Source organism: Ammospiza caudacuta, chromosome 9 (genome assembly GCF_027887145.1).
Source record: "Ammospiza caudacuta isolate bAmmCau1 chromosome 9, bAmmCau1.pri, whole genome shotgun sequence".
NCBI classification, from domain to species: domain Eukaryota; kingdom Metazoa; phylum Chordata; class Aves; order Passeriformes; family Passerellidae; genus Ammospiza; species Ammospiza caudacuta.
Genome location: NC_080601.1, coordinates 20016241 through 20032660, shown reverse-complemented (window position 1 = coordinate 20032660; position 16420 = coordinate 20016241). Strand labels below are relative to the sequence as shown.

General features: G+C 44.2%; 1 protein-coding gene across 1 annotated transcript in view; it reads left to right on the top strand.

Annotated features, from left to right (window-relative positions):
- The window catches only part of PAX2 (paired box 2), an 85484-nt gene that overhangs the window by 33476 nt on the left and 35588 nt on the right, over window positions 1-16420 (top strand). The window contains 2 exon segments of the mRNA XM_058810923.1: window positions 654-712; window positions 2784-2903. Of these exon segments, the coding sequence (XP_058666906.1) occupies window positions 654-712; window positions 2784-2903 (179 nt within the window).

Sequence of the window (16420 nt, the reverse complement as noted above, 5' to 3'; positions counted from 1 at the left end):
AAACAGAGCACTGACAATTACAGTTCAGTTTATTGCCATTCTAAGCTACACTATAAGCTTTTTTGAGTTTCCCATGCTGTGTTCATTCACCATCTGACAAACACCAATTTTTGCTCTGTTTTATGGACCTTTTTTTCCTGGTGGTCTATATCCCATCACCAGTCCCTACAGATGCCTTCTGCTTTCACCTCATTTATGAAGGGCAAGGGCTATGGGCAAACCTTACACAGTACAAAGCATTTAGTTGGTTAGAAGGGTATTTTTCAGGTAGACAACAAAATTAAAGCTACTCCATTTATAAATTCAGCAATGTCTCTATTAGCTGTGAAGACTGCACTGTTGTTATGCTCACAGACCAGACCATAAATGACAATGCAGCTGTTAACACAGAGCAGATCCTGGCATGCTCACTGAACACCATCCTTATGCAGTGAACACCCAAGTTTGGGATAAAGATGACAGAGCAGAAATAGGATGATTCTCTGAGAGCTGGACTATTAAAGCAGTAGAATCAGGACCACAAGGCAAATGAAGCCACTCTGCTGCACTGAGAGCTCAGATCGAGCCTTCAGCTTCTGATATCTGGGACTGTGGGTCTGCAAAGGCACAGAGAAGATGCATTTGAGTTCTGAATGTGTTTCACTCTTTTCCAGGATCATCAGAACCAAAGTTCAGCAACCTTTTCACCCAACACCAGATGGGAGTGGGACAGGTGTGACTGCACCAGGACATACTATTGGTAAGTAGACCGGCATGAGGGGTGGTGACAGGTCAAGTGGAAATAGGGATGAAGCTTAGTTGAGGGAACAAAGTCTGACAAGCAGATGCTAAGCAGAGCAAAAGGGAGGAGGGGTGGGGGGAAAGAAGCCTCCATGAAAATCAGAGTTTTCTATTCTTTGTCTCCCCTGTTGCAATGCAGAGAAGTGAATCACAGAGAAACTACCCCAAAGTAGGGGTTTGCCCAAGTGATTCTGCCTTAATGTCCATTTCATGTTCATGCTCTCTCCTTCATCTCCTTATACAGAACTATTTACTGCTGTCCTGTCTAAGCATCAGTCTTCACCTTTTCCCTTGTCCTTCCTCTGACTCTCTTTTTCCTCCCTACCAATTTTTGTTCTCTCCTCTCCTCTCCCTTTGATGGAAATGGTCAATTTTTTAATGGTAGTAACACACAAACATGGGTAAGATATTCCAGCTGCCTCACAACTAAGTTCTTCATTGTTCTAGCTCTGCAGTCAGGTATCCCATGGGTGTATTTCACTGAGAATGCTGCGGGAGATGTTTTGCTAGTTTGTTGAGATGAACAGAAGATGGAGGCTGTTATACAGTGACCAAATGCCTCCTAGTCTGTTTAGAGGTACTGTGTTAGATGTGTGATGAGATACTTTCTAATCTGTGAACTGTGGGGTGGATATGTCTGCCCTTGTTAGCAGAGCTTTATCTAGTGACAAACTAGAGCAGGAAAAACATGCAGTATTCTGGGATACTGTGAATTACAGTAGTTTATTTGTGGCCTAAGACTTTCTTAGATTCTGTTGGTTATGGAGAATCTGCTGCTACACAAGGATTTACCAGAAAATGCTCATCTGCATGGGACAGAGCTGGTAGATATCCTGTACACAAACTGTATTCAGGATTACAATGGGCAAATATGGAAGAACATTTCTGGATGCTCTTTTAATATGGACTTGCTCACTGGACTGGCGATCACTGATCACAACAGATAGAGCTGGCAGATTCCTTCTTGGAACAGCAGTGCAATGTCTAGGGAATGCAATGGCTGAGCTGGGGTAGTGATTGTGAGTGCTTCTAGTGGAGTCTCATTGCTCTGGGATATTCTAGGAAGTGGGTCTACATTGGAGAGTGTTGAAAGGTTCTGCTCCATCCTGAAAGGCTTCTGTTGGATGTATTGATTGCTTCAGATCAGTGCTTTATGAGCTGAATGATGAATAGTGGCCTGTAAGAGAACTGGGATATTCTTTCCATTACTGGGACTTACTGGGTCACACTGGGACACAATAGGTATGCCTGCTGGATGCATAGGTCTACCTGTTCTATTTTCTAAAGGCCTGATTATCACAAAGGGATCATTTTTAATTTGGATTACTTGTCACTTTTGATATATTGGAAATTCATGAGCAATCTTGGACAGCCAGGTGGCCAGAGCATTCTGCCTATTGATATTGGTGAGTACAAAGGGAAGGCACTAGGTTTTCATTAATCTGGGTGGTAGTATGTATCACCCAGTCATTCCAGTAGGGAACTGAATTTAATAGGCTAGTACTGAAGTGCTTCTAACCTATGCTAAGAAGGTAATTTTTTCACTAAGTGTTTCAGGTTGGCATGTAAGAGTCTAGTCTGTCTAAGACAGAGCATGTGCACTCCTGGTGAAAAAATACTGAGAAGAAATGATCTGGTAAAATATGGATGGACTATAAGGTCACTAGAGAATGTGGCCTATGCAGCATTTCACTGGATTACCTTGAAAGCCTGCTCTGAACTGGGATGTAACAACATTTAGCTTCTTGATGGAGTACACTTACTTGTTATCAATGGCCCTGTATTGGAAGGCTGTGAAGCTACAGTATAGCAGTGGACAAGCAAAGCTGGGATGCAGCTTTGCTGGGATACAGTAGAGTAAATCCTTCAGCATGAAGGACCAGGAATCTGCTTAGTGCCCAGGCTTTCCTATTAGACTGGTGGCATGCATAGCTTTCAGCTGGGGATCCCTGAGTGCTGTGCTGCTCTCCTGATGGCCCTTTCTCCCTTTTCCTTTCGTCCAGTGCCCAGCACAGCATCCCCTCCTGTCTCCAGTGCCTCCAATGATCCAGTGGGCTCTTACTCCATTAACGGGATCTTGGGGATTCCTCGGTCGAATGGCGAGAAGAGGAAACGTGATGAAGGTAGGGGGAGGGGAGAAGCTCATCCTCCCTTTTATATTCTTTGTCCCCATGTACAGGCTCCAATTTCAGGCCAAGGTTTGCAGCTGCTCCAGGGGCTAGATCAGTTTTAGCAACAGAGACCAGTTCCCCGCCACTGCCCTGCTGGCTTGGAATGCTCTTCTTCCGAGGCCTTTCATGACAGGCTGCGTCTCCAGACATCTGCTCAGCAGGCAGAGAGCCGTCTCCATTGCTGGAGCTGATCCCAAGTTCATTCACTGCTGGAAACGGCTGGAACTGAGCTCCCCAGGAGCCAGCAGGTGCCCGGACTTTGAACTGTGGGTAAACATGGTTTCCCTGACTCACTTGATTTCAAACTAAATGCCATCTTGGAGAAGCACCAGCAATGTGGGAGCTGTCTTTCATTCCCCTTGCAAACAAGTTCCCGCCCTGTGATGTGCCACGAGCTACATTAGCTGGTGATCACAAGGGCCCAGTTTTCAATGAGTAGCATCTACCACAGCAAAGCTGTCATGCTTGCAACAGTCTGAAAGCAGAACAGGAGATCTTCTGAGTATTGTGATCCTAAGGTTGTTTCTAAGCCTTTCAATAAGGCTATAATGAAACAGTATTAAGCTCTCTCCTTTTGCCTCCTACTTGCTGTGAAGTATCCAGGGCAAAGATCCTGAAATGAATCAAAAGCTGGAGCCTCAGGTCTAAATAGACTGAGTCAGGAGGGGTGGGTAAGGTCTCGGTGCTCTTATGGTGGCTTTCAAACACTTTTCCTTAAGTCTGTCTTTTTAAATTTGATTTGTTCTAAACCTGAGGGCCAGGAGGTGAACTTTTCAAAGAATATTGGCTGAGCAGTTTTGTTGGGTTCAGCTCTGACTTCAGTATGTTGTGTTGCTTGTTGCATGGAAAGACCTCTTAGGACAGGTGGCTCAGGGTGCTGTGTGTGCTGTAATCCCAATGCTGTGCAGCGCAAGAGAACATGAGAGTTCTCTGTGATATGTGGTGAGAAGAAAAAGCTCTCCTGAGACAGATGCTGCATTTTGAGGTTTTGCTAGTAATTTTCTCAGTATTGGTTCTGGTGAGGTTCACATCTGTAAGTTTTTGATCCAAACAAACACAGTAATCCTAAGAACAACAGGCAGTCATCATGTTTCCTTCCTCCCTTATACAAAGTAAAACTAGAAGCAAGGACCCAATCCAGCTTCTGTTAAAGCAAATGGGAAGATTTTTGCTGATGTCATTGGAAATTGGATCGGGGCCCCAGAGGAAGATCCATTTCCCAGCTAGATGGCAGTAGGGCCCAGCTAAGAAAAAAGTGTAGCAATGGAAGGACTGAGTCAATGCCTCAAAGTCAAAAAATGTCAGGAATAAAAGACAAATATTGCAAACCTTTCTAGCATTTTCCATCATTACATACACAGGAAATAGTGACATTTCAAACTGAATGACACGTTTCTCTAACAGTTGTGCAGATCTCCTGGCAGTTATTTGAGGGTTTTGAGAATCCCTGTTCTCATACAGTCCAATGTGGTGATCACCATCTCTCAACATGGTGTCTCCACATCTCATTAGAAATTAGGCTCTTCAATCTGGCTTTAGCTACTATTCAGGCTATACCTGGAAAGATCATCCCACTTTAGATGCAGCCACACAGTCACTTCCAGCCTCAGAACCTGAGCTTTCTTTGGAACAATACAATTAAACACAGAAACAACACAGCAGCCATCTAAGACTGTGACACTTCACAATTATATATTGATGGTAAGAACTAGTCTTTGTGTCTGTCCTTAATTCATTCCAGATTTGATTTAGGCAACTGACACTATGCAGCTCCTTGCTGTTGGCCAAGTGCCCAAATATCCTACTAGGAATCAAAAAGGTTCCAACCAGACAATTCTGCAGATGTTGTTTGTCTTTAGCTCTCAGAGTTTTAGGTGGCAGTTACATGATATGGTTGCAACTGCCTTAGATAACAGCCTTAATCCTGCCATCCCAGATATCTGCTGCAGGGACACATGCTCCTGACCCAGAGAAAGTTCACATGGGACCTCCAGCTAGCTGCTCAACATCTCTAACCATGAGTTGAGTTATCTGGGCTCCCACTGGCCTTCAGAAATTATGAAAAATATTGTCCCTTTGCGGGGCTGAGTCGTAAGGTTAGAAGGGTGCAAGGGGAAGTTTTGCAAAGCCAGTGATCTTCACTCATTCCTGGGCAGTCTCCTCTGTAGCTCTGAACATTCTGATTGTTTCTAGTTGAGATGGGGAGTAGGAAAAGTTTGTCAAGAGATACAACGTGAGTATTTCTTTCATGTTCATGCTGGATGCATACACCTTCTCAGTATTTCCCAGGGCTTCTGAACACTTTTTTGCAGTTTCTTTCTTAACTTCAGGTTTTATTCTTACATTGAAAAGCCCTTGTGAGCTTTGCACATCTACTTTCCAAGCATTTAGGGAGTGGTTCTTCCCTAAAGGAGGCAGAAGAAGCAGCACTGCTCTCTCTTTCTTTCTGCTCTGTTGGACCAGCTCTGCTGCAAGGATTCCTCTGTGAGGAATGCAGTTCAGCAGAAAGGGGAAGTACCAAACCGTTCCTGAACCACCAGTTCTGAAAACCTTGTTAGCAACCTCTGTGATGGCTGGGGGGAACAGGGTAGGAGAAAGACAGAGAAGCTTCTTTGTGAGCACACCCCCTCCCCCAGGTCCTCCTTGCTGCAGCTGGTGTCTACATTAGACAGTAGCACAGATGATTAAGAAGAGAAATAATTATGTGTCAAGATGATGTAGCAGAACTCCCGATTGGACAGAAAGAGCCAGACGGATGCATGAGGTGGGCTCCGAGATGGACGCTGACAGCCAGGTGTGTCCCCCACAGGGAGTTAGAGGAAAGAGTGGGAATCCCAACCTACCAAATTCGCTGGTTGAAAGTGCAAGGGTGGCCTGGGTGATGTATGACATTGAGAGAGAGCTAGCTGGGAAGCACCTCTGAGTGTCTACTAGTCACAACAAGGAACTTTTGGCCATGAGTCTTTCCTCAAAACTCAGTATGTCTTCCTCAGGTGAATGCCAAGAATGGATGGTCAGGATTTGCCTTGTTAAGACCAAAATACACTTTTTTTCAGTTTATAACCAGTGATTGCAAAATTTCTGACTTTTGTGATAGAGCTGGTCTCCTGCGATTTTGAAATTAATTTGACTAAAATGTTTGACTAAACATTTGTGTAGCACTGTGGGCATTGCCAGTGGAGCTGTAACTTCCCTCTGACCTTACACCCACCTTCACTTATACCCACCATCTTCCAAAGGCAGAGGTCACCCTGCAGCATGTGATGACTTTCTCAAGACCAGTGAGGGTCTTACACTATCAAGTTGCATCAGAAAACATGAATTCCTGGCTCTTTATGGTTTGAGTATTGTAGTACTCTGTGTTGGCAGGCCAACCATGTTCAGCAGGGTCATTGCCAGACTAAGAAGCAGCGATACAATATCCAGAAGGACAAAGGGGAAGAATATGCAACTATTTCTGCTTTTTCATAATCCCTTAATTGACAGCTAAAAGAACGAGAACTGGGGTGACCCAGAGGCACTAACAAAAACTTAGTGTCACTCATACTGTAGTCTTGAGCATGGTACAAGGAGAAAAAAAGGAGAAATGCCGAGAAAGCGAAAGACAGATAAATAGAAAGATACATAGATAGATAGATAGATAGATAGATAGATAAGTAATTAGATAACAGGAAAAGAGTATATCACGCTGCTGCCAGCGTGGGTATATAGAGTATATAACACTGCATCTTCAGCTGGGTGAAACTTCAGCAATTTTTATGAAACCATTCTTATGAGACATGGCCCTTTCTTTCCATAATAGACTGCAAACAGACTTCCTGTCTAACCCTAAATTCTCATTTGGGATTCAACTTCCAGTGAGGTTGGTGCTGTAACATTCTCAGCATTATTAATCTTGGTCCTTGACAGTATCTGTAGTATTTGACAGCATTACTGGCAATAATATCTGCAGTGCTGACAATGGCAGAGATAATATCCCCCAGTATTATCGACATTAGCAGGGATCATATCTGCAGCCTGTTATTGGTGGGAGCAGACGTAATGTGTCCAGTATTATTAGTATCAGTAGTAATAAAACCCAAAGGCTTGTTAGTGTGATCAGTGCTAATATCAGCACTAGGTTTGTGGGAGAGGAGGGGACTGAGTGATTGCTACTGTAAATGGCAATAATACGGTGTTTGCAGTGAAGAAATCCCCAACAGAGATGGGGGAGCAAGCCTGAAAAGGCAGAAGTCCCTTCTTCCCATCCTTCACTTGTCATTTTGATGATTACAGCGAGTTACATTGATGCCTAGTAATGCAGGGCTGTGTCAGTGCAGTGGGACAATGAAGAGTCACCAAGATTTCTACAGATCTGGTGGTGTTTTCCAAGAAGAGTTAACTGTATCAGTGCAGATGGTTCACCATACTCCTCAAATGGAATTGGGCCGTGCTGAACAGGGTGCTGCCACTACCTGTAGGAGTATCTGCACTGTTAATCCTGGAGCTATAGGATAGGTAGCATCACTGCCCTTCTCTTTGCTGCTGCTCATATAATTTTCTGACTGTTATTGCCATAAGAACCTCTACTGAAAATCAGTGCTTTTGTTACAGGTGGCTTTCTCTTTCCTCACTCCAAATGGGAGGACTCTGAGTGCAGAGCAGGGTCTTGACAGTGTTCAGCTTGGGACTTTTCCTACCTTGTTGTGATCTGATTTTCATATTGGAAAAGTAAAAATGCCTCCTTCTGATGAAGTACGAGGCAGGGACATCTGTGACAGTTCCATTACTGAAAGTTGTTTTTTAAAATACTGCCCCAGGACATAAACTGTTTTAAAGACTTGGGTTCAAAATTTTCTTCAAGTGGAAAGTAGCATAGAGCAGAGGTGTGTAATGTGTCTAAGTTTTTGAGCAGGTATACAGCAGCTGAGTATGCCACTGCAAGTATGATCCCATTTGTGTTGTTCAGAGTGGCAGGGATAATACGGTGTGAGAGACACAGCTATGATATTTCAGACGACTGTGTCATTGTCAGTGGCACACAGTATGTGTTTGCAGGCAGTTTGGTTGTGGTTATCCTGCTGTAACTATCACTATAGGTTGTGGGTTTGTGATGCTAATGATGAGATTAACTGTATCACTACTTGGTCTGCTGCCCCATTACACTCAAGGCCATTACACTCTTCACAGGAGCAGCTGTGAATTGTTTTTTGTGGTATGTTTGCATCACGGCATGCAGTAAGGGTGTTTCAACATGGTAATTGTTGGTTCACTGGTGCAGTTTCTACTGTGCTGTCACTGCAATTCATAGAGTTGTTACTGCAGCTGATATAATGTGTTGGTTGAAAATAGACTGGCCATGACAGTGAAGTCAATGCAGCTACGTCACTGCAGCACCATATTCAGAATGGTGTGTTTTCATGAAATGTGATATTAGTGCTCCACAGCATGCTGGGGTCATTTCAGAACATACAGCGTGCTTATGCTGTCATCTGCATGGTGATGCTTTGCTTATGCTGGAGTTGTACCAGAGCAGAGGTCTAGCCCAGAGCTGTCCTATGGGGAAATGCATTCATTCATTTTTCTATGCTGCCTGCATATGTTTGCTAAGAATATGAGTGAGTCATTCCACTTGACTGTGTCATGGCCTGATGTATGTCCATCTCTGGGCATAGTAGGTATATTTCTGTTCTCCTCAAACCCTAATAATTGTTGAACACAACAGGGTCTGTTTGGACCCCTGCAGGTGATGGAACAGCACTACTGTCTGTGGCGAGCCTGAATTGTTTCACAGTGTGATTTTTTGTCACCACAGCTGACTTGTTTGTGTTATTCTATATGGCTGCTTTATTGCAGGTCAGCAATAGTCTTAATGATACCGGAGACACATGCAGTTATATTGCCTCAGGTGCTAACCCTATGTTCCAACTATCACACGGAGTTGTGGGGTGTATACACAGCAGTTTATGGATGTGCAGATGGGCTGAGCAGATTCTGGAGTCTTTCAAACTCCCACAATGTTTTTCTCCTACTTTCTCTGGGACTGCGGTTTTATGCAGCATGGGTGAGTTTCCAGTGACGGGCAGCTTGCAGAAATGGTGTATCTCTGCAAACAGGAGCAGTCACAGGGGACCAGGCTCACTGTGTTCATACACACAAGTCTAGGAAACACTCCCTGCCATTCTAGATGAAAATATAAATTGAAGAGGGAGTTTATTCCAAGTGATCACCCACTTCTCCCTCCTGAAGGTCTTCAGCTAGTGAGACCCCTGGAAGGACATAAGAAAAGCACCTGCTACTCGTCCTGCACCTCTATAAATAAGCTGCAGGAGGATGTCAGAAAAGGGAGAGTGTGTATAGGAAAACAGAGGAGGGGGAAACTGGATGAAGCACAAGACAGTGAATAAGCAGTACAGCACTGACAGAAATGTGGGCTGCTGCACCAGGAATCTGGAGGTCAGTCTGTGAGCAGGAGAAACAGGATACATGTGTTTGTGTGAGGTGTCTGCACATATGCTGAGAGTTTGGGGAGTACACATTGCTCAGAAAGAAGTCAGGTAAGGGAGAGTTAACAGCTTACATCACAGAAAGCAGTTTGGACAGAATGCCCTGCTTCCAGAGCTTATAGTGCTGCTTAGTTTGGCAGGGGCTGCTATTCTCTGAAGACAAGCTGGTCTGGCTGCAGTTGTATTTGTGCATCTCTGATTGTGTATTTGTATCTCTAGGAATGCACGCCTGTTTGGTGTTTGTATTTCTGTGTTAGGATCACTAGTCTCTACTTATCTGTGCTTGTGTACTGGGGTGAGTGGCAGGTTGGACCCGTATTTTTGTGCATGCCTATGGAGACCTAGAAAATGTGTATGTTAAGCTGTGTATAATATTGCCTAGTAGGAGGATGGGTACTGTGGTTCATATGGATCTCTGGGCATGTAGGCTCAGTATTAGTGCTATGTATTTTTATGAATGCGAGGTATTTGTATTCACATTTTGAGACTATATGTGAATGTTGTATATTTGTATGTATATTCTGAGTGTATGTGTTGTTACATACTTGGAGTATCAATGTATCTTTGTGGTTGCTGGATATGAATATGTAGCCTGCTAATGCTGCGCACTTCTGTATATAGTTTGTACAGATGTGTATTTGCATTGAGGTTATATATTTGTGTGTATGTTATATATATATTTATATATACACATATTGGTTGTTCTTGCCTGTATAAAGGCTGTTTATTTATGTAAATATTTTGTATTTGTTTACTTTATTTGATTCTGTACCTGTTAATTTAAGGAAATTACTTTGAGTTACAGGCTTTCATTTAGTTAGTGTACATATACTTTTGTAAGTTATTTGTTTATTCAGAAATTACATTTAATTGACATGCACCTACATTAGTACCTCTGTGTGTCTCAGTTTGCATTCTTGTGTCTTTAATGTTAATTTGCTATGTTTTATGGGCACTACTTATGCATAGAGCTTTTCTTTACATTTATTTGTGTGAGTACCGTAAGTGTGTGGTTTTCTGACTAGTAATTAGTTTGTGGTTAGATATTTTTCCACTTTTTGACTCATTCTTGGGAGCTAACATGTCAACAGGAGTCAGGCAGCTACAACTCCTCCTAGTGTCTCTGCCTCCTCAATGATTCTACCTGTGCAAAGGCTGCTCACCAGTTTTGCTAGATGCCTGGTTCTCTGGATCTTCTTGTTCATTTTATATGAGTCTTACATTGGGTCTGCCTGCAATCATGGAGGTGGCTGTTATAAGTTGTCATGGAGGCAAAGAGTATGGGAGTCAGAGGGCATGGTGTCTGAACCCATGAGGGTCCCAGGTTAACACACAGTGGATGACAGAATCAACTGCAAAAGGAATCAGAAATAGCTGGCAATGTGCAGGCAAATGGTATTTTAGAGGGTTGTTGGTATAACAGTGGATGAGGATGCCATGACAAGTGAGAGACACTGGCTTGGGGTCAAGTAACATAGCAATGAGACATAAGGGCAATACTACCATGGAATAAAGGTGACATGGCACTGACACAAAACATGGGTCATGGTGACATGCCAATGACCCAGGCTGATCTGTCAGAACAGGGAGAGCTGGGATCTGTCCATCAGCTGAATAAGGCAAGGGAAAACAGGAGGAGGAGGGTGAAGAAGATCAGAGGCAAATCAACAGACCTGTACCTGGGCTGTAGGACCCAGATCACCAGTAGTTTGGGACATGCAGTGTCTCCACAGGATCAGGTGTGTCCTGGTGTGAAGGGCCAGGACAGCCTGTTAGCAGCGGCTGTTTGCTCACAGTGATGGAGAGCAGGGATAACACAGTGATGACATCAGGTGGTGGCCATATCCTGTGAAGGTAGCCATGCACCATGGGGACTGTGGGGAGGGGCATTATTCCCAGTTGGTGGAAAAACAAAGAACCTAACAGGCAGTAAAACAAAAACAAAGGAGACTTGGAAGCACCTGACAGCCCTAATTCATCACAGCCCAAGATTTTTTTCCCCCCTCATGTTCCCATTATATTTGTTTGTAAAAGTGGAAATCAATTTTGAAGGTAATTTTCTGGAAAGAATGGAAGGGAGGTGGGAGGGCCGGATAAGGCAGAGATGGCAAGAGGAAAAAAAAAATTTAGGCCAGGCACAGCCCAGGGGCAGCTCTTGGCAAGGTGAAAGAAAATTGCATATTCAATCTCCATCCATGAATCTCCCTTGCTGCTGCCCGCCTCCTGCTCGAAAACAATGAAGGCTTTCTCCCCTACGCTGCACAACGCCTGAGTATCAGCGCTCACTTTAACTTCAGGGTCATTAATTCACCTGATTATTGCAGGAGAGGAGAGGGTTGCAGAGGCATCCATTCTAAAGAGCCCTCCCTTAGCTCATCCTTTGATTAGTTCAGGGTGGGGGGAGTTTAGATAATGTGTTGTCTTGGACACAGTTTAAAATGGGAGGGGTTGAAGAGGGGGTGGAAGGAGGTAGAGAGGAAAAGATGTGGCCCAGCTTGCTGTGGAAGGGAGGGTTGGAAAGCAGTCATTCTTGCATCCCTCTGCTGTGGTGTTACTGCAAATTAAAAGTAGCATGTTCCACTTCGTAGCTATCTTTCAGGGAGGGGAGGGGCATGGGTATATGTCGGCATGGGGATGGGGGGGATCTTATCATTGCTTCCTCAGCAGCCCAGCGTAGTGTCACCCTGTGAGGTGACATTTGAATTTACAATTCCGCAGAGAAAAGCCATTAATTCACAAATTAACATTTCTCCCTCTCTCTCTCTCTAGCTCTTTCTCTCTCTCTCTCTCTCTATCTCACATGGATGTGCAAGCAATTGAAAAGACAAAGGAAATAGCCTTAAGGAAGAGACTTTACTGCTACTCTGTCTGTGCAGAGATTGCTACTACTGCTTCTAGATAGATAAACCAATTACCTGAGCTGCTCTGCTCATGGCAGCCTGCTATTACCTCCTTTTGTAGAGCTGATTCCATTGCCAGATTACACTGTGTGTATCTCATTAATGTAAACCAGCATGATACTGGGCACTGTTTCTGACCCTTCTTGCCATAGCCCCTTGCTCTGCAGTGGAAGAGGGAACTGGGAGAGGAGTTGAAGAGAGGTGACAGTAGGCACAACATGCTTCCTAGAGCAGGCGACACACAGAGCTCGTTAGAATAGTTGGGCTAAGCTTAGAGGAGATGGGGGCTTCCCTTCTGTGGAGCAGATCTCATGGCATTAACCCTGATCTCTTCCACATCTTGGTGAGCACCAAGGGTGCTGTGCAAGAGGCCTCATGTATGGGCACAAGGTATGGGCAGTCTCTTGCATTCACAGCTCTACATGGAGTTTTCAACAGGTGTAGAAATGTGTGTGGCAAGCAAACACAGAGGTGTGAGTACAAAAGCTGCGTATCCATAGCTATTGCACATGAGTGACTGACTCACAGAGGAACACAACAGAGCTCAGAACAAGAAGCAAGAGTAAGCACTTCAGCTTACAGATTGAGAGGGCCAGATTTCTCTGTAGTGCAACTCTACTGAAAGCAAGTAAAGGATGCCTGTGGACATGTTCTCATCTAAGACAAACACTAGACACTACTTCTACACAACCCTGTTGTCTTCTAAATCCCTCCTGTTGCTCTTTCCTGCCACTTTCTTTCTCATATACTTCTGCTATCACTGCTGCTTTGGCTGCTTGGATGGCACACACACACACACACACACACACACACGTAGGCACTCAGCCACACCCTGGTGCCACTGCAGGCACACATCTGTGACACTGCCAGCCTGGCTATGCAAACTCATACCTCTGCAGGCATGGCTTCTCGCCACCTGCTCTGGTGAGGTCTCTTCAGTGGCTCCAAGACTACCTGCTGCAGGACACACTGGCAGTCAGCTTTCTGAGCACCTTCTGGCACTCTCTGCAGACTGCCTTGTAGGAACATGCTGGCTACCCTGCCTTTTAGCCTGATCACACAGCTATATGTGTTTGGGGAGAAAATGTCCAAGCAGTGTTGTTTACTTGCACATACTAATGTGCAGTTATCCAGGTAAAAGAAAAATGGACCAGAATGGCTGTTTCTAGAAACCTAGTCTCCACACGCTCAGTGGTTGGAGCATGTGCCTTTCTTCAGCATTGCCTTGGGTCCTTAAATCTTCCTAAAAACTTATCCTTTTAACGAGAGCATCTGCCTCTCTGACACTCCCTGTGCCCCACACCGTGCACAGCACATGGCTGGGGAGCATCATCCCGCAGCTGGTGCTGGAAGACGGATCACGATCAGCGGAGGAATCGGCAGGCAGTGCCAGTAATTCAAACCATCCTGACCGTTCAGTGAACCTGAACCTGCTGACCTTGACAGCACTAGACAGAAGCGGCCTCAGGAATCCCAACCTTTAGAGAGGCATTGGCTGGAGGATGGCTCCTGCTCTCTCCCTTTCTTTCTTCCTTTTTTTCTTTCTATTCGTGATCACATCCAGCAGCCAAGGGGGCCCAACAGTCAGTCCCCAGTGCACCAATTAGCTCCTAATTTGGCTATCTCTGCACTCCCAAGTCTACATCAGTGTAACGTTAAGCATCGCTTGCTGTTCATAGATGTAAATCATTCCTATAGAGGAGTGTCTTCTTGTGCTAAAGGAAAACACTAAGCACCTTGTTCTCAGTCAGGGCCACAGAAACCCCTCCTCCCAAAATGGGAGCTGCTGCTCCTGCTGTTTGGAAGGAAAGCAGAAGCTCTTTACTTCCCTAAGTGATAGTATCAGATCCTCTGGCCTTGTTTCACTGGATCCCAGGGGAACAACAAGATCTCACCAAGCGATTAGCCCGTGAGAATCTTGACTGGATAGATGAGGGGCAAGGAGGCAATTTGACTGGAGAGGATAAAGTAAGAAAAACCAGTGTGTTTAATTTTGTCACCAGACCTTGCTTGAAAAAAATGCTGTTTGTGAACATTTTATCATGCTTTCAGGACTTTCAGGACTCCAGCTATCTCTGCTGATAAACCAGCATTTTGTGTTGACCTGCAGAGGCTATTCTAAGCTCTAGGATATTGCATATGAGGAATAACTCTCTTAGTAGTAGATGGCTGGAAAGAAGCAATTACAGATACATATTTGTATCTATCTATTGACACACACCAGACATGTTCTGTCTTCTGTCTCCATCCATAGCTCTTTGAAGATGATTTTTCCAAGAATCAATCAGATAAAATAAAGGATGCTTTAAATAGGTGTCAAATGCAATTCATGCCCATCTTAAGGCCCTTTAAAATGTCAGAGTTTTGTTAAGAGGCCTAAAAATAATGCCTGGATTCACATTTTCCTTTCACTTTTCCTTCATTCATCCAAGCATCCTACTGCTTACATCCCAATAGGTTCAAAGTAGAAAGGCCTTTTCCCACAGAGGTCAACAGCTACAGGAAAACACATATGAGTACAGAGACAGAACAGGAGCCAGGTCATGGGTATCACGGTTTCCTTTTGGATGTGCATCAGGTCAGGATTTCTTTCTCTCTTTGGCCCTGACTTTTTTTTTTGGTCAGAGGAGCTATTCTGGTTTTAAGCTAGGGGATCTGCATTGGAACAGATTGGTAGACATCTGATTAAACCTTAATGAGGTGATTGTTGTTATGAAATGTTCATCAAACCTTGAGTGCCTTCTACTCCTCTCTTAAATGCCCTAGAAAAGGCTATTATAAAGGACAGGTATACTTCCATGCCTGGTTTCCCAAAGGACTTGGTGCTCTTTTGCTTTGCCTTTTGGCATCTAGTCTGATAAGAGGTAGGCCTTGAACAGAAGGGTTGACTTTCCAAGAAGATCAGAACTGTTCTAGAGTTTGGGACAACTTTATTAAATCCCAGCAAACAAAAAACAATACTCCACTAGCTAATCCTCAAAAATACTTGTGGCTTTTCTCTGCAGAGACCTCACTTGTTTGTGAAACTGATTGCTGCCCATGGCTGGGCCCTCTCTTGTTTGGAGACTAGCTCTTACAATTTGGAACATATTGCAATATACATTTTATAGAGGTCACATCAGTATAAGTTCCTTCATGAACCTATAATGGCCTTCGTGTGACCTCATGCAGAAAGATGACAAATTATTCTAATGGTTAACAGTTATTATAGGAATGAGGATTCAAAAAAGAAATATTTTGCATGGTGATGTTTCAAGCAGATTGCTGCCTATTGCAAGCCTGTAGCTCTTTTATTGCATGGCATTTCACAATTACCCATCCTGTATCATATGTTGTTTATTAACCTTCCCATTCTTAAGATCTCATTTTCTACTGAAATGTGGCTGACTCTCAGGTGGACCATGGCAGATGTTAAACAATACAGAGCATCAACTGTGAAATTTTGCTGTGCCATGTCCAAATGAAACCACAGGAGAATTAAGATATGCTGTGGGTAATCACTCAGGCTGGATTTTGTTCAGGACAGCCAGGTTAATGTCTGCACTCTTGCAAAAAATGCCATGGGAATTTTAATGACTCTGAGTGATTGGAGCCTTTGTTTTATGGCACGTCAAAAATGGCAGCTCTAAAAACACTCTGCTTGAATACTGGTTTAGTGCTGACTCAGAAGAGCTTCCAATAACATGATTCACAAGTATCTGGCTCAGGGGCAGGTACAGACTCCTTTGACTGATGAGGTTAAGGTAAAAGTGTACATGAGGGGAAAATAGGTGGAATGAAAGGAAGGGAAAGTCTAGAGGGAAACAGAAGGAAAGGAGGCATATTAGTGGGGGACCAAGCCGACGGAACCAAGCAGTCTAAAGGGGAATTCATATTTTCTAGACTGCCCATGGTCTGACCCAGATCCACTCGGTCTATATGCTGGTGTCTTCTCAGTGCTCTCCACTGGAATCTCAGGGATTCCCACAAACTGGGAGGTGGAATTGGATGGTGACAGTCGAGCTCTGGGCTCCCTGCTTTGTGTCTAGCAATCCTGATTGCAGTGTTGATTTCCATGTCAGGCAAAGCGCTGCTTGAGGAAAAA